Source organism: Lynx rufus, unplaced genomic scaffold (assembly GCF_022079265.1).
Source record: "Lynx rufus isolate CCGP_SWC_20201006 ecotype Redwood Valley unplaced genomic scaffold, mLynRuf1.p SCAF_61, whole genome shotgun sequence".
Classification (NCBI taxonomy): Eukaryota; Metazoa; Chordata; class Mammalia; order Carnivora; family Felidae; genus Lynx; species Lynx rufus.
In genome coordinates this window covers 79,490-97,438 of record NW_025814880.1, presented here as the reverse complement: position 1 = coordinate 97,438, position 17,949 = coordinate 79,490, and the positions used below count along the sequence as shown (strand labels likewise).

The 17,949-nt window shown below is 51.6% G+C and overlaps 1 protein-coding gene and 1 long non-coding RNA gene across 2 annotated transcripts in view; both read right to left on the bottom strand.

Moving 5' to 3' along the window:
• Positions 1 to 9,630, bottom strand: part of LOC124500911 (pleckstrin homology domain-containing family M member 1-like) — a 58,858-nt gene extending 49,228 nt beyond the window's left edge. Inside the window, 3 exon segments of the mRNA XM_047064781.1 lie at positions 137 to 384; positions 3,822 to 3,910; positions 7,074 to 9,630. Coding sequence (XP_046920737.1) covers positions 137 to 384; positions 3,822 to 3,869 — 296 coding nt within the window. The 5' untranslated portion in view covers positions 3,870 to 3,910; positions 7,074 to 9,630.
• Positions 9,631 to 11,067: 1,437 nt separating this feature from the next.
• LOC124500916 (uncharacterized) lies at positions 11,068 to 15,580 on the bottom strand. Its single transcript, XR_006959658.1, has 2 exons — positions 14,262 to 15,580; positions 11,068 to 11,443 (listed from the first exon to the last, which is right to left on the bottom strand). It is a non-coding gene; the product is annotated as an uncharacterized LOC124500916 (long non-coding RNA).
• Between the last annotated feature and the right edge of the window lie 2,369 nt (positions 15,581 to 17,949).

Sequence of the window (17,949 nt, the reverse complement as noted above, 5' to 3'; positions counted from 1 at the left end):
TAACCCCTATCTCACCCATCTCCATTCTAGAACACAGAGCATCTCTGCTGCTTTCCCATACAGCTGTAGAGGGAGAGCCCAGGCTCACCCACACTGAAGCTCCTCCCCAAAGCAAAGCCTCCCCTGCTGATCTCACTTGTGGGTGACAGCTTTCAGGAGGGGCCAGAAGACAGGCTGAGGCAGAGGCTTCTGGTGGGCGCTCTTCTTCCTTTTCCCTCCGGCCTCGGCTCGGATGTGCTTGGCATGCAGGCCGTGGATAAATACAGCCTCCAGGGCACTGCACATGGCGTTGGCATCTCCGTCTTCGCTAGTGACCACTGTGTCCGAGGACACGTACTGCTTCTGCAACGCCTTCACAGATCCCACTAGCTTCTTCTTGATGACCTAGTCAGTGTCAGACATAACACAGGCCTTTAGAAGATCCTGCGGTGACCCCTGGAAGGGAAGTGCTTATCACCAAATACACGCACACCCACACACGTCTCACGGCTACCTGTGGGTGTGTATACAGCAAAACTAGCACAAGCTAATCATAGAAAACAAAGATGGGCGCCTGGGTGGCTCAGTCGGTTGAGCGTCCGACTTCGGCTCAGGTCGTGATCTCACGGTTCATGGGTTCGAGCCCCACGTCGGGCTCTGTGCTGCCAGCTCAGAGCCTGGAGCCTGCTTTGGATTCTGTGTCTCCCTCTCTCTCTGCCCCTCCCCCACTTGCACATGCACGCGCGCGCTCTCTCTTTCTCTCAAAAATAAATAAACGTTGGGAAAAAATTTTAAAAAAAGAAAGAAAACAGAGACAAAGCATAGAGGAGAAAAGGAAAATTACGTACTTATACCACCCAGAGATAGTTATTTTTTTGCAAAGATATTTGTATGTTTTTCTTTTGTTTTGCTTTTTAAACCGAACTTCAGTGATTTGATAGCCATAGAAATCTTGTGTTTAAATACCGGCTCCATCATAGTTACAGGTGTGGGAGCCTGCGTGATCCATCTAGGGCAGGGGTGAAGCTTTCCACCTTGTTTAGGGGTCTACGATTCCATGAAGAGGCTACAAGTGCCACTTTAGAACCATAAAAACACCGGGGCGCCTGGGTGGCGCAGTCGGTTAAGCGTCTGACTTCAGCCAGGTCACGATCTCGCGGTCCGTGAGTTCGAGCCCCGCGTCAGGCTCTGGGCTGATGGCTCAGAGCCGGGAGCCTGTTTCCGATTCTGTGTCTCCCTCTCTCTCTGCCCCTCCCCCGTTCATGCTCTGTCTCTCGCTGTCCCAAAAATAAATAAACGTTGAAGAACCATAAAAACACCAAGAAAACAGGAGCATGGTCCACATTACGAAAGATCCTAGGGGCACCTGGGTGGCTCAGTCAGTTAAGCATCTGACTCTTGATTTCAGCTCAGGTCATGATCTCACGGTTTCTGAGTTTGAGCTCCGTATCTGGCTCTGTGCTGACAGTGTGGAGCCTGCTTGAGATTCTCTCTCTCTCTCTCTCTCTCTCTCTCTCTCCCTCTCTCTGCCCCTCCTCTGCTCATGCTCACTCTCCCTTTCAAAATAAATAAAATAAACGTTATTTATTTAAAAATATCTTTTTAATGTTTATTTTTGAGAGAGAGAGAGAGAGAGAGAGAGAGAGACAAAGTATGAGGGGGGGAGGGGCAGAGAGAGAGGAAGACACAGAATCCGAAGCAGGCTCCAGGCTCTGAGCTGTCAGCACAGAGCCTGATGCAGGGCTCGAACCCACGAGCCGTGAGATCATGACCTGAGCCGAAATAGGACGCTTAACTGACTGAGCCACCCAGGCGCCCCTAAAATAAATAAATAAACTTTAAAAAGAAAGAAAGAAAAAAGGAAAGATCCTTGACCTGGCAGTCAGAGGCAGATGTTAGTCTCAGCTCTGTTGGTCAACAGCTGGGTCACTGCAGACATTTCACTTAACCTCACTGAGCTTAATTTCCTCATCTGTTAAACGGAACAAATACTTCCTGACCTACAGCACAGGAGTTGGGGGGTGGGGGGATTACTCTGAGGGCAGGACTTGCTTTTTCTTTTCATTCTTGCATCCTCAACACTTGGCCTGGTTCCTGACACATGTAAGTATTCCGTTAAGGTCTGTTACATAAATCAATTATAAATTACATATATGTAAAATCCTTTGGAAAGATAAAGACAGTTCTGTCATAATATAAGCATGTCAAAATTACCTATGTGTTTTGGAAAAGGATTGGGAGGGAATACAGAAAACCTGGTTTGAACTGTTAGCTGATAGGATTATGGATAAATATTTTACTGTTTTATTTTTATCTTAGCCCAAACAGTTCATGTTAATGTTCTTAGAAAAGTCGAATGTTCTTTTTTTCCTTAAAAAAAAAAATTTTTTTTAATGTTTATGTATTTTTGAGACAGAGAGAGACAGAGCATGAACGGGGGAGGGTCAGAGAGAGAGGGAGACACAGAACCCGAAGCAGGCTCCAGGCTCTGAGCTGTCAGCACAGAGCCCGACGCGGGGCTCGAACTCATGGACCGTGAGATCACGACCTGAGCCGAAGTCGGACGCTCAACCGACTGCGCCACCCAGGCGCCCCTGTTCCTTTTTTCTTTATAACAGCTTTAATGAGACACAATTTACATTGCATAAAATTAACTCATTTAAACTATACAGTTCAGTGATTTTTGGTATATTCACAGAATAGTTAAACTACAGCCACTACCTAATTTTAGGACATTTTCATTGTCTCAAAAAGGAAAACTGTGCCCATGAGCAGTCACTCCTCTCTAGTCCCCTCTCCCTCAACCCCCAGCAACTACTAATCTACTTCTGTCTTTATGGATTTGCCAATTCTGGACATTTTGTGTAAATGAAGTCATACAGTATGCAGTCTTTTGATGTTAGACATCTTTTCATATGACTTATGGGTCATATACTTCTTTCATTGTTTCCTTATTTGACTTGAGAGAGAGAGAGAGAGAGAGAGAGAGAGAGAGGCAAAGAGAGAGGGGGACAGAGGATTTCAAGTGGGCTAGGTGGTGACAGCAGCAAACTCCCAAATCGTGAGATCATGACCCGAGCCAAATGGACGCTCAACCGTCTGAGGCACCCAGGCCACCCTAATGCCTTCTTTTCTTTTTTCTTTTTTTTTTAATGTTTATTTATTTTTGAGAGACAGAGAGAGACAGCATGAGAGGGAGAGGGCAGAGAGAGAGAGAGGGAGACCCAGAATACGAAGCAGCCTCCAGGCACTGAGCTGGCAGCACAGAGCCCGATGCGGGGCTCCAACCCATGAGCCGTGAGATCATGACCTGAGCCGAAGTCGGATGCTCAACCGACTGAGCCACCCAGCTGCCCCTTCTTTTAATGTTTACTTATTTTTGAGAGCGCGAGAGAGAGAGAGAATGCGCATACGTGTATGTGCCTGTGGGGGAGGGGGCAGAGACAGAGCGGACCGAGGATCCAAAGCAGGCTCTGCTCTGACAGCAGAGCGCCCAATGCAGGGCTTGACCTCACAAACTGTAAGACCATGAGCCGCTTACGATCATGACGCTTAACCGTGTGAGCCACCCAGGCGCCCCATATGTATGACTTCCTTTGAGAAATCCTTGGTCTTTAGGCAGCCCGTATTAAAATCCGTCGTTTTTTATCAATTCCCATTCCATCACCAATAAGATGTTCTAGAAAGGGCAGGATCTCCTCAGAGCCTGCTTCTGCTAGAACTCTTTCTCAACCCGAGGCCTCGCTTTCCAGACAGTACTCATTCATTTCAAAGTGAGGAAAACCAATGACATGGCTGTCCCGTGCCCCCTTCCCCACCCTTGAGCCTCTCCGACTGCCTACCGGGATGGCAGCCCGGGGGTCCAGTCCATTCTCCACCACCGAGAGCATTTCCGCTCACACTGCAGCTCCCTCGGAGAATCACATGACACCTGCAGAGACAGACGGCGGCGGCCAGATGAGCAGGTTCCAGCTCACCACCCCCAGCCAATTCTCCCCCTCCCCCAGCAGGCAGCGGGTCAGCCCACCTTCCTCAAACTGCAACGCAAAGGCCTCTGAATTCAAAAGTAAAAGCCAAGAGTGGATTTTAAGGAAGGAAACAAGGGAAGAGAAGAAATCTGAGGGCTCGGATCTCAGGAGGTGGGGAATCCTATGTGCCATGGGTGGGTCCACCCCAATCAGGGCATGGAAAGGCCTCCGTATGCCACACCAAACGCTGGCACAAAAAAGCAGGGAATGAAGGGCTGATTTGGATACAGAACTAAGGGTGCGAGGGGGATGCTGCCGCTGGAGGTGCCAAGAGCCCACATGGACCAGGAAGCAGGGGCTCACAATTCACACTCGGAGCCTCTGACTCCTGTGCCAGCCCGATGTCTGCCAGCTCGGCAGGGACAAGCACAGCCGAAGGAAGTTTCCAAAGGGAGGGCCTCTTGCTACATAGCTGCTTCCCCTCCAGGCACGAGGGTCCAGCTGGAGCAGCACAGGGACACGCCTAAGGGAAACAACACGGGTTCGAATCTCGATTTGCCACTAACCACTCAGGCATGCTAGGTGGGGCACCACGGCAGACGTCTCAAATGGAGGTTATGAATGTGGAAAACGCCCAGCACAGGGCCTGACGGTACTAAGGATAAATGGTGTCTATTACCCCGGTTGGATGTGGCCAAGCCTTACAGGCAAAGGCCACTGTCTGAATGAGTCCGCTCAACTACCTGAAGTGGGTACACAGGTAAATCCCTCAGGGCACTGGCTCCCCCCCACCCCCCGGGGGTGGCTTAGGTGGGGGGCGGGGGGGCTCAACCTGAGCCTCGGGGGGGCTGTTGGCTCGCCTGGACCGCCCCAGCCACTCGGACGGACCAGGATTGGGCAGGCACATTCCCATCTAAACAGATCTCTAGTGACCACACTGCCGAGCATGGAGGGACACCAAAAAACAGGTCATCGCTGTCTCTGTTCTCAAAAACCGATGGCCCAAAGAAGTTATCAAATGGAGGCATGCTGAATGGATTTTGTACCGTTCACACACATTGCTTCATTCATTCCTTGGAACCACCCTAGGCGAGCTCTTTTATTATCCAGATCTAACAGACATGAAATCAAAGCTGACCCAGGTCAAGGAACTTCCCAAGATCCCAGGGCTGATCAGTGGCGGGCTCTACCACCTTCGGCCAGGATGACATCCACCCTTCTGGAAGAGGCAGGTGTGAGCTAGGGCTAAGGGGTGGCTGGGGAGGGGGCAGGGGAGTCTTGGGAGGAGGGCTCTTCGGCTGGGGGCCCAGGTGGCGGGATGCAAGGGAGCATCGGGGTTGAGTCTGGCAGGAAAGGTTTACAGGCGAACAGCGAGGCATGGAGAACGGCAGGGTGGCCCTAAATGATGAAAGACGCTCTGATTCAAGCCCTGGCCTCTGGATCCGGCAGAGGGTGAACAGGACCCAGCGCCGACCTTCCTAAGTAAGGACATGCAAAGGGAGACAGGTGTGTGGAGGACGGCCCCCACGAAACCAGCTCTGGTCAGCGCACAACAGACTGACAGGAGGAACGCTAGCCCCTGGCCACAGCCCATCAGGCTGTCTCTCCCTCCACCACTTTCCCAGCTCCTACCCACTGGGAATCCTCAGGACCCTTTGCTGGAGACCAGCTCCATGCTCTGGCCACCAGGGCACCGGGAGAAGGGGACGTACTACAGAGTCGGTCCTGAAACCGTGCCTGATCCTAGAGGCTGGGTTTCTTCAAGGCTACCCTACGCAGCCCTGCAGGCCAACTTCAGGCTCTCTGGCTTTGAGACCCTGGCATCCAATCCCCTTTGGCAATTCCGGGGGCCTGCCCTTCTAGACAGAGCCTCAAGCCCTAAAACTGCCCTTCCCTCAGCCGGCCCCAAGGCTTGGGCCTCAGCAATCTGAAGAGGAGGACCATTGAGGCCTCATCAACTAATTAACTGAATATAATATTCACTGGAGGGAGGGAGGCTTATCGTTAAGTGGGTGCTCTGGCCAAGTCAGGGTCTGCTGAAAAAACAAAGTAAACTGACACTGAGGTCAGAGCAGGGCCAGACAAGAGACAACTGTGACCTAAAACAGTGTCAGGAACGTCACAAAAGGACAACAGTGCAGAGAAACCTAGAAGAATGGCCACTTGACAATTCACAAAACAGAACTGGGACGTGGGGGTCAGGCCAAAGTTCCGGGCACATCTTTCTTTGCAGGAAGCCACAGCTCCCTACATAGGCCTGTCGGTTCTAGAACGCCTCAGGAAGGCAGGCAATGGCTCAGAGGCAGGACCACGACCATCTACGATGTGAGATCTCTGGGCTCTGGGTCTCCTGACTGCTAGGTCAGCACTCCAGCAGGCTCCTTGGGTGGGCCAGACCCCCATCTACCACGCTATGGGACTGGTTTCACTTTCTATCCTCAGAACTGTCTTCACTGACACCAAGAAGCAAACGAAAGAGGGGTGGGTCTTCAGGAGACCCAGAATCAAGAGAGCAAGTAGAGAGTTCAAACATCCCTGATACAGCTGAGCAGAAAAGGTGAGTGCCGTGTGCCTTTAGGAAACTCCTAAGCCACCCTTCGTCTACCTCTGCCCCTCTGTATCGGTTCACTCTGGCACAGGATCTCGTTCTCTATCCTCATTTAATTCTTAAAACAATCCTGTGAGAGAAGGATGATTATCCCTCATTCACAGAAGAGAAAACTGAGGCTCAGTAGAAACACGCCTCAGGTGAGGGACAGAATTTTCTCATTCCAAGCTCTGTGCCTTTCGCCCGTTCATACTGTCCCAGGTCCTCGGTTCAAAGAGTTTCAGGCAAACTTATTATTCACAGACTCTTCAGAAGCTCCACCTTATCAAAGAAGGCCTAACACTGACAAGAAACGATCTTGCCCATCAGATCTGTGGCCCCACCTAGCTGACCACAGGTCCTTTCCATGGCAGCCAGGTTTCCGAGCTGTCCCTCCTCAAATGTTCCAACACACAGGAAGGAATCGTTGTGGTTGATTCTCTTGGTGATACTGCCTGGCCTTCTATAAACATCCAATTTCACTTCCTCCAGAGACTAAGGAAGAACGAAAAGAGGAGAAGGACTCAGATGAGACTTACATTAAAAGAAGAAATGGATAACCTGGCTTCACCACTTTCGAAACACTCCGTTCATCAGTAAACAGCAACCTCTTCTTCTGAGAGACTTCCCCGCCATCCGCGACAGCCTCGTCTCTAAGGCCTGACTCCGATCCTGCACCTGGCTATGCACGACAACAGGCCGGTGTTTAAGCCCTCCAGCTGCTGTACCAGGTGATGAGTCAGGGTTTTCAGTTGGAAACAAATGACAAAGTTATCTTCTGATTCAGAAAGACAGCTGATACTTCAGACATGTGAGTGCTGAGTAAACAGCACCTCCTTCTACCTGAAGAAAGTTGGATTTCTAGACAAGAGCCCTGTGGGGGGTGGGATGGGGGGGGGCCGGTAGGGCAACAAAGCAACTGAATATCAGCTGGAGGGCAAGCAACTTCTAGCTCCTGATTCCCAGTCCAAAGGCTAGTGGGTGAGGCCAGAAATGTGAAGTCTAAGAACACTGGGTATCTTTCTTTCCTCCCTCCCTCCTTCCATCCAACAACACCCATCTCTCCCATATTCTTGTCCCAGATCCCTTAAGATTCTGGCAAGGACCAAACTCCGAGTGAATGAAAGCAGGACCTTTGCCTGACTCATTCACCATTGTATTTCTAATGCTTCAAACAGTGCACGGCACACAGTGGTGCTCAAAAAATACTTGCTGAATGAACAGATGAGTAAAATAAAAAGGCTCAGACCGTTGCAGACCGTAAGAGGTTGAGGTATACAACTTTTCAGTGGTGGGGTCACTGTGGAACTCCTTCCATTACACCAAGCTGCCAACAGGCTGAAACCCTTCAGAGATCACACCTTAACGGAAGGGGATATTGAAGGTCAAAGGACATCCAATTCTCAAAGGCGTGAGACTATAAATGCAAGCAGAGACAATGGGTCTTCTTTGGGGTCCTTTACAATGGCTGTCAAATGGCCAATCCTTTGGAGTTTGGTCACCAGAACTTAGAGGGGAGGTGCACCCCCAAATCCCAGGAGATTATAAATGTTAACAATGGAGCCTGGGTGCCTCAAGAATGTCCTGCTACTCTGAGATAACTTGACTCTCTGTGTTCATGGGTAATCAAAATGGTCAAAACTCAATGATCCAGCACCTGCAAAAACAGGAAGCAATTCAACAGCCTCCACGGAGGCCTCGGCGTCCCCAGGATCCACTCACCTCTACTCTTCACAACATGTAACGTCACCTCTGGCACATTCGGTAGCGGGACTAATCTACAACCACTTCTGGCCAGGAGGAGCACTGGGTGAGGGTCCTTTCTAAGCGGCAGGGCAATACACACGGACATGATTCTGTGACCACAGCCAACCCCACACAGTGGAGAAACCCCTTGAGTTTCTCCAGATCATCACCCAAAAGGAAGTGATAAGCTCCCACTGCCCCAGCTGAATGAGTAGCTATCCCTCACCTTCCAGGTATTTGGATGATACCTACCATTCCAGCAGCCAACGCGAGTAATGTAATATGGATGCCAGGAACACAATCCTTAAGGACAGCTACAGGGGACCTGACATCCAGGAAAAGCACTTGACCCACGGGAGAAGGATCTCTACTCCTCCACACTTACTTACCATCTGAGGCCCCGCATCAATTGAGGTGTTCGGCAAGTGCCTGGCTCTGAGAAAGCAGGGGGGGTTGGCAGGGGACTGCACTAGGTTCTCAGATCAAATGGGGACCACATCAAGGGAAGAATGGGCACAGAGTTGGGATGAAGAGTTGAAATGGGGATAGGAAGACGTCAATCTAACAAGATTGGGTAGGGGTGGTGGGAACTAGGGCAGCAAGAGTTGGGGGGTGGTTTAGCAAAGACTCAGGAATGAAGTGTCCTCAGGCTGGCTGGGGATGGAAAGAAAGTACGTGGTGGGCTTGGAAGTTAGGGGTTGAGTGGGTGAGGACAAGAAGATACATACAAGACTTGAGACAGGGCTGAGATCAGAGTTATCAAGAAGAGGGGGGGTAAGCGCAATAGGGCATCTACTGTGGTGGTAGGTATTAAATGAGTGGGGGGAGGTGGGTGTTTTGGCTGAGCAGACCTTGGGGGGCTGAGCAGGGGGGCTGGGATAAGAAAGCTGAGCCTGAAAAGGGGTAAGCCAGAAAGACGGGGACGGGGGACGGGGGGGTTCGAGGAGGTTTGCGTGGAGCACTGGGATCGCCAAAGGGGTTGAGGGGTGAGAATGACACGCGTTAGAGGGAGGCGGAGGGAAGTGGCTGTCCTAGGGGTTGCCAAGTGGGCTACCGTGGGGTCGAGTGTGGCTGCACTTACGCAAGACCAGTGGTGAAGGGGTGAGGGTAAGGGCTGGGCTCGGGTCACGGCTGAAGAAGAGGAAGGGGACGGGTCAGCACTGGCTGTTTGGGCTGAAGGCTCGGGTCCGAGTGGGGTAGGGTGCGGGGCTCAGGCGGGGAAGGGAAAAGGCTCTGAAGCAGGACAGTTTCAAAGCAACCAAGGGTTTGCGATCACGGACAGGGCTGGTGACCCATCGCCCGTTCTCGTCTCGGCCCCGCCGTCCCTTCTCACCCTCCTCGCCCTCTGACCCCTAACTCACCAGAGGGAGCGGGGAGGCGGCGCGGGGCACTCCTGGCCACTGCAGCCCCCAAGCCTCCGACCAGGCGCTGCGGCCTCCCGGCCAGCGACAACAGGAAACGGCGCTCGCGGCGCCTGACGCCATCACGTTGGTTCGGCGTCCGGCCCCGCCCCCGGACCGCGGAGCCAATCGCAGGGCCGGCGGAGCCTCGGGGCGGGGCCAGCGCTCGGGAAAGCCCAAGTCACCAGCCCCAGAGCAGGTGAGTGATCTGGGAGGCTGGGGACTCTGCGACCGGAGATGCGCACGAAGAGGCGAGGCCACCGGGCTAGCCCACCAGTGTCGGGCGGAACGTGTCCTACTGCCCGCCCCCAGCAGTGTCTGCGTCTCACTAGATCCCGGCCGCCTTCTGGGTTCATGACCTTGCCTGGGCACAGCACTATCTACCATTGAGGCTGTCTGTTGGCCTCCTGCCCGGAAGGTTCCCACTTGTAAAATCGGACCAATAACGTCTACCCTAGTTTTGCCTCCCTGAGGGCATCAGTGCAGTAGGTGCTTCCCGCCTGGTGGTTCTCAGGAAAAGCATACAGGTTTTGATCACCGCTGTCACCAAGGGAGCACCTTTAGGTACCCGTCAGCCCCCAGGCATGAAGCTTAAGGTTCTGGTTATTCTCATCTAGCCAGGAAGTTGTTTGTTTCCTTTACTTGGTAGAGTTGATATTTCTCTTTCACATGGACTCAGAACAAAAGGTCAAGAGTGTGTGTTGGTGGGGGTGGGGAGAGATGTCTTGTGCTTTGGACACTTCATACCTGCAGGCTTAGGTCAAATGGGATCTTAGGGCCTGAGTGTGGGGTGAGTACTGGGGTGGAGAGGTACTGCTACCTGCAGGTCCAGGGGGACTTTGGGGGTGTCTACAGGGCTGGTCTGGGAACGGGACAGGTCTTGGAAGAAAGCTCCACTGATCTGGGCCAGGCTGTCCATCAGCCTTTCTGGGAAGGGGAGAAGAAGGGGTCCCAGTGCCTGTTTCCATTTATAAAACCAGCTGTTGGAGATGTGGCACCTGAGTGTGTGCGGGCTGCCTCTTCAATAATTCTCTCTCTAGGAGCGAGAACCACCTCTCCTCGATTTTAGACTAGATGAATCTGAGTACATTTAGTATGGTTAACAGTTGAACAGAAAGTTAGAAATAAGGACACGGAGGGATGCCTGGGTGGCTCGGTCGGTTAAGTGTCTGACTTCGGCTCAGGTCACAATCTCACAGTTGTGAGTTCCAGCCCTGCATTGGGCTCTGCGCTGACCGTGCAGAGCCTGCTTGGGATTCTCTCTCTCTCTCTCTCTCTCTCTCTCTCTCTCTCTGTCTCTCTGCCCCTCCCTCGCTTGTGCTCTCCCTCGCAAAAGTAAATAAACATTAAAAATAAATAAATAAGGACACAGAAGCAAAGCATTATCTTAGCATTAAACAACTTGGAAAGTAAGGAATTTACTAGGAAATCCAGCTTCCTGGGCAAAAGGATAGTGTTTCTGGTTATAATTATAGCACATCAAGAGCATCAGTGTCTTGATACAAGCATGCCCTCCCCCAGATGGAGCCAGCAACATTCCTCAGTTCTTCCAATGAATTTTTGCGCAGCTGCTGTCTGCAAAAGCTGTGGGAACCCCGCATGGTAATCTCTTGTCGATCTTTTCAGGAGCCCCCGTCTCCTGGTCTTCTCTTACTTCTCAGGCCTCTCGGCCCCTCTGCAAAGTCTACGGGCTTGTCTTCCTCTCTCCATCTTACTCTGGCGCACGTTTCCACCATTCATGGGCCACGAGTCCACCAGGTAGTCTGAGGCCGGAAAAAAAAAAATCTCCCATTACCCTGTTATTTGAGCAATAATAAAGGTACATGCAAAGTGCCATGGTGCCAGAGAAGAGGCCTGGAAGGTTATCCTGGCGGAAGCACCTTTTATCTGAGCCTTCCGGGTGGACACAGGAAAGGGCGATGCCGGCGAAGAGACTGGTAGAGAAAGGGCTGGTGGGTAGGAATGCAGACTGAGCTCAGGGGAGGGTGCACGGAGAGGTGGAGAGGAAGCTAGGAAGTAAGGCCAGAGTAAGGGGAGGGGGATTAGAATGGAAGGGGGAGATAAAGACAGATTGGGCAATGGGGAAAGGGAGGAGGCACAGACACAGCTGGAGGCCAGTGCAGGAAGGGCTCAGAGGCTCACAAAGGCACTGGTCTGTCAGATTTCAAGCACTACGCATAGTCATTCAAAGCCAGGCAGGAGAACTGCAGGCATCTGAATTTCTCGGGGGTCTAAGGTGTAGATTCCTGAACCCCGCCCCTGCCCTGGAGAGTCACTCTGGGATGAGGCCCAAGAATTTAGCCTTGACCCAAACCTTTTCTGTCTCTTGCCCTACCACCCGTGGATCTGAAGGGTGAGAAAATGTGAGAATCTCTCTTTAACCTAGGAGCTGAAGGGCAAGGGATTTAACAGGTGTGGAAAATAGAGGCTCCTATTTGCCAGATAGGAATTTTGATTTATCCTTAGCAACCACCCTGAAGGTAAGCACCATTGTTATCCCCATGGCATAGATGATAAAACAGGCTTAAGAGAGGTTAAGGAACTTGGGGGCCCAAGGCCGTACAACTCATAATTACTACAGGTGGGATCCTCACCCAGCTCTGATTCTAGCTGGAGAACTAGCATAATTCAGTGGCCGAGCAAGTGGGCTTTGGAGCCAGGAACGCTTAGGTTTGAATGCCGGCTCTACCCCATACCGTTTTCTAGGCCTTCCCTAAGACAGCGCGGGGCCCAGCACAACCCAGCAAGTGTGGGCCTGAGACCACTGCCACAGTCAGTGGTTTTCACAGGCCCCTCGAGATGGCACCAGAGATAGAAACTTCTAAGTTTGATTGGTGGTTAGAAAAGAGAAGTAAATCACAACACTCTGAGGCCCCTTCGCCTCAGGCAGAGGGGCCAGAGTGTGTGACTTCCGGGAAGTTCCCCAAACTATCCGAGCCTCAGTTCCTCATCTGTAAATTGGGGAAAATATCAGTTGCCATGAGGATTAAAGAAGATAATATCCTCAGGACGGTTTCTGGTCTGAAGTAAGCACTTGAGGATAACTAGCTATATTATTATTATTATTATTATTACAGTTTTGGCTAATTTGTACCTACCCAGTCCAGTCAGATCTCCGTTTTCTAACTGGTCTTTGAGCACTGGAGTGAGAGCCTCTCTTGTTTGAACCCCAGATGTATCCTTACTTGGTCTCTGACCGAAATCATCTAAGTAGGACTAATGCCACCATTTCTTTTGAAACCGGAATAGGTAATGTTCTCATGGCTTCTGTTGCAGGAAGCTGGTTCTTCCCACTCTCTTTGAAAAAACGGATTTAAAGGGTTCGTAAAAATGATTTGTCAATTCTATCTCAATAAAGTTGGACACAAATACAGCTTTGAGGTGCAGTTGACAAAAGAATGGACTCTTTAAGCCTCCCAAATGTTATCACACGTAGTTTACAGTTCAAATAGTACGAAATGAAATGGTGAGGAAACAGAATGACCTGCAGCAGCTTCTTGCCTCGACCATCCCCACCCTCCTGGGCCAGCTCACCAGTCCTCAGTTCTCCTTACCTCTCGCTGGATCTTCGGGTGCTTATCTCCACCTATCTTGTGTTTCTAGCTCTTAATTCTTCCATTTGAAAGATTTTTTTTAATTTTTTTTTTTTTTTGAAAGAGAGAGAAGGAAAGAGAGAATCCCAAGCAGGCTCTGCACTGTCAAGACAAAGCCCGATGCGGGGCTCGAACCCACGAACCGTGAAATCGTGACCTGAGCTGACGTCAGACGCTCAACCGACTGAGCCACCCAGGTGCTCTGATTCATCCATTTTAGACACTGTCTGTGGACTTCCTGGCAACACAGGCAAGGAGTTAGGTCTTTAACACCCCCACCCATTCCATTCTTGGGGTTTAGTTTTGTCACTCTTGCCCCACGAATGATAGTGGTTGCAGAATTGTGACTAGGTAAGTATTGTTCACCGCAGAGCTTCCTCATGTAGTCCGATGGCACTCGTTTCTGTCCCCTGACCCCCCGGGGTTTAATTTCTTCTCCTTCTCTTTCTGTGCTGCCCGCCACGATCACTCCTCCACTCCGCTCCAGTGCTCTGGCATGACAGTTAGTGCCATTTCCCTCGGCTACCTCCTTGACCTGTCATACGCTGCTGTCCTGGAACCTTCCTTCGCTGCTTCGTGGGCTGGGCTTTTCCTGGCTCCCTTCTCTTCTTGCTTTCTTTACTCTCTCTCTTAATCTGCAGTTAAGAATCCCTTTCTAATATTAAAAAATAGAATGGTCTTTGGACCTGCTCGTGATCGTAGGTATCCTTTTGATATCTATTAATTGGGACAAAAATACAGAAAGACCAAAAGTTACTACGAAGGCACTCCTGCTCTTAAGTGAATTTGTGTTTTACTCACAATAGCATCTATGAACGTGTGAAAGCCTGTTCAAAGTTTAGGCTTAGGGTTAGTTCAATCTAGCCTCAATGTCTGGTCTTCCATTTGTCACCTCACCCCCTCAACTTGCCGTGAGACAACCCCTCTCTTGACTTTCTATTCAGTTCCTGTGCCCTAGCAGAGACTTAAGTACTGGTTTAAGGCCCACCTTGCAGGTGCACGTGGCCATGGCTGGCCAATCAGGGTCTCCTCCTACCAGATACAGGGTCCGAGCAGACCAATCAGAGGCTTTTTGAAGACTGGCTTTCCTTTATGAGGCTTGCTCAACCTCAGTGGAGAGTTGGAGTTACTAACGACTATCTTTGCAGTCTTGGGGCATGCATCCTGAAGCCTGAAGCCATCATGGAGGAAAGCACAACTGAGGGACAGTTGGGGAGAGAATGACGTTTGAGCGCTAGATGCGGCCAGCTTTAAGATCTTAGGCTTCCCGGTTATGTGAGCCGATACACTGTATGACATTTTTGGTTTAAGCATATGTTAGTTGGATTTCTTTCACTTGGAGCATAAAGAGCGGCGACTGATATATTGTCTTTGCGAACTTGGGCAGGTTATACAAGCGGTGTGTACAGACTTGGACCGTGACAACGCAGCTCCCATTAGGTCCCCTATGGCTGCCCTGTTATCAGCCTGAGCCTGAGACAGCTTGACATTGAATAGTCCGTTTTAGGGTCTGGAGGAAACGACTTACCATGAGTCACTGCCCTAAAATATACTTTCTACCCACATGCCCGGTGCCTGGAATTCTGTGGTGATGGTGGCATTCCTTAGCGTCAACCATGGCTCTCTTCAAGCGGTTCTCCTTTGGAGTGTGAAGTCTGCGATATTTAACTTGTAGAAGTCCTTTCTTCTGGAGGTCCCTCTGGGAGGCAGTGGATCCAGGATGCGGTGTAGACAGACCTAGGTACACATCTCAGTTCCCAATGGCACGGTCCCTTTGCCGCTTTGGGGGCAAACACATAGCACTGTGTGCTGACCTTTAGGAGGTCAGTCTGTATTACATAAGGAATCCTACGCAGAGAGTGAAGAAATGGTCTCAGATTCACCCAGTAATATCCCCGAGTCAGCCCTGAGGGCAGGGTCTGGCACTAGGCGTTGGGAAGAGGAAGGAGATGTGATTCTTGTCTTGTCAGGGCTCCTGACCTAATAGAGAACTGCGGTTGAGTCTTCACATGGACGGACGCTATCTTTCACTCCGCGCCATTCGTAGGTGACGCCTAGAAGAGCAGGGCCACCGTGTCGTAGCCTCTAACCCAGGACTCTGTCACATTCTGGGAGAGAGAATTATGGGCCCTCCCCGCATCCCCGCTCCTGCTGTGTCTCCTCGTGGCCACAGTGTACTTTCCCATCCCCTGGCTTGGGGCTTGGGGCTGGTTCCGTGCTTAGGCTCGAAGAGGCTCGAAGAGGCTCGAAGAGGCTCCGTGCTTAGGCTCGAAGAGAGCAAGAGTGCTTGCTCTCTTACGCTTCTCTTGGGTAGCCGCTGCCTCTTCAGCCTGGGTCCTGGCAGCAACACAGGGAGACAAGACCAGCAGTGAGAAGCCGCGCCGATCCAGCCAGCAGGGCGTTAAAGTACATCGGTAACGGCCAACCTGTGAGAATCGGTTTCCCAGCCTCCTGAGTTTTGAGGATGGTTTATTAGTTAGCACTGTTGTGGCAAAAGATAACAGATACATGGACTCCCTCCGTTATCAGGTTACGTACAGGTTCAGCTGCTGCAGTAGAGACCCGACACAACAGTGGGTTAAGTGATTTTTTTTTTAATTCTTTTTTTTTAATCCTTTTTTTCGGGGGGGGGGGGAGTGCAAGCGGGGGAGGGGCAGAGAGAGTGGGGCAGAGGATCCAAAGCGGGCTCTGCGCTGACAGGCTGACAGCACAGAACCCGACGTGGGACTCAAACTCACGAACCGCGAGATCATGACCTGAGCTGAAGTTGGATGCTTAACCGACTGAGCCACCCAGGCGCCCTTTAATTCTTTTTGGTTTTAAATGTTTATTTCTTTTTGAGACAGGGACAGAGATTGAGTGGGGGAAGGGCAGAGAGAGAAGGAGACACAGAGTCCGAAGCGGGCTCCAGGCTCTGAGCCGTCAGCACAGAGCCCGATGTGGGGCTTGAACCCACAAACGGTGAGATCCTGACCTGAGCTGAAGTCGGACACCTAACCGACTGAGCCATCCAGGCGCCCCAACAGTGGGTTAAATTAAAAAACAGCTTCTTGGGGGCACCCGGGTGGCTCAGTCGGTCAGGTGTCTGACTTTGGCTCAGGTCATGATCTTGCCGTTCATGGGTTCGAGCCCTGTGTCGGGCTGTGTGCGGACGGCTCAGAGCCTGGAGCCTGCTTCACATTGTGTGTCTCCCTCTCTCTCTGCCCCTCCCCTGCTCGTGCTCTGTCTCTGTCTCTCAAAAATAAGTCAACATTGAAAAGAAATTTTTTCAAGAAGCAGCTTCTTGATCTCTCATATGATAATCCGGTTAAGTACTGGATCTGGGGCTGGTTCGGTGGCTCTTATGTCAGGGAGCCAGGCTCCTTCTGTTTTCCTGCTCTACCACCCTGGGGTGTAGCCCTCATCCAGATGAGGCCTTTGTACTGTTGAAATCTTCATTTCCTCCACAGTGTGGCGCCAGACCGCTCTCTGCCGCTGCCCTGGAACACAGGCAGCCTAAGCACCATTCCTGCCTCTGCTTCGGGCCTCGGGACTTTTCTTCTTCTTGAATGAGTGTGCTCCCGCCCCCCAGCTGGTGCTCCACGCCATCCCCCAGGTCTCAACAACATACCCCCACCAGGACCACAGGAGCCAGAGCTGGTCGTGCCTGGTGCTCCTCAGGACTGAGAGGCCCTGACCTCCGTGGGGGCAGGAGCCGGCCAGCATGACCAGTCGGGACTCCCAGGTTAAGAATCCAGTTGAGCCTCCCGGTCATCCTCAATCTGCTCTGCCCTTCGTCTCCCGCCCGCAGATCCCTGCTGACCTCCAGCCCTGAAGAAGCCGGAGAACGTCTGCTTCCCCCACCTCCCCGTCCGCCTTGTCCTACTTCAGTAGTTTGGTGAGCATACAAAGGCCTGTCAAAGTGGTCCCTCTGTTTGGGGGATGGGCTCAGGAGGGGTGGGCATGTGGCTTCGGAGGGTGACAGATTCTTTCTCCAAATGCTCGCCGGGCTCCTCCGAGCCCTCTTCTTGATTCAACCTTGCTTGGCCTGTGAAGACTTGAACAAACACGGGCATGGTTGCTGGCAGCTCGTGGCCGCATCCCTAGTAGGACCCTAGCCTCCCTTAAAGTGCCTGCCTGCAAAACTCCCGGCTGTCTAAAGGATTGGCTGCTTAGTCCAGCCAACGCCTGAAGATCGGGCCCCTGTCTCCCAGCTTCTGTGAGAGGGCAGGAGCTTAACTTTGAGAAGTGTCAGCAAAGCCAGATGGGTCTCCTATGGGCCAGCGTCCCTTCCTGCTTTTTGTCATCTTTCACTTCTGATTATAGAGCCCCCACTCATTCCCTTCCCTAGCCCCTCATTCTCCCTGTGAAATACCCCATCTCCTCTGTAATAATCCCAGTTGGGTGCCTGCTCACGATGAACCCTTTCCCCTACGGCACTGCAATACTGTGTTACTGACTGAACTCTGTCTGGATTACTTTAAGTAGTGTCTGCTTTTGTTTATTTTCATCAGGGGAGGTGTGCAGGATCAGCCTTTTAATTTTTTTTTTTTAATATTTATTTTTGAGAGAGAGGCAGGGTGCAAGCAGGGGGGTGGGGGAGGGGCAGCGAGCGAGGAAGACACAGACTCCAAAGCGGGCTCCAGGCTCCGAGCTGTCAGCACAGAGCCCGACGTGGGGCTCAAACCCAAGAACCG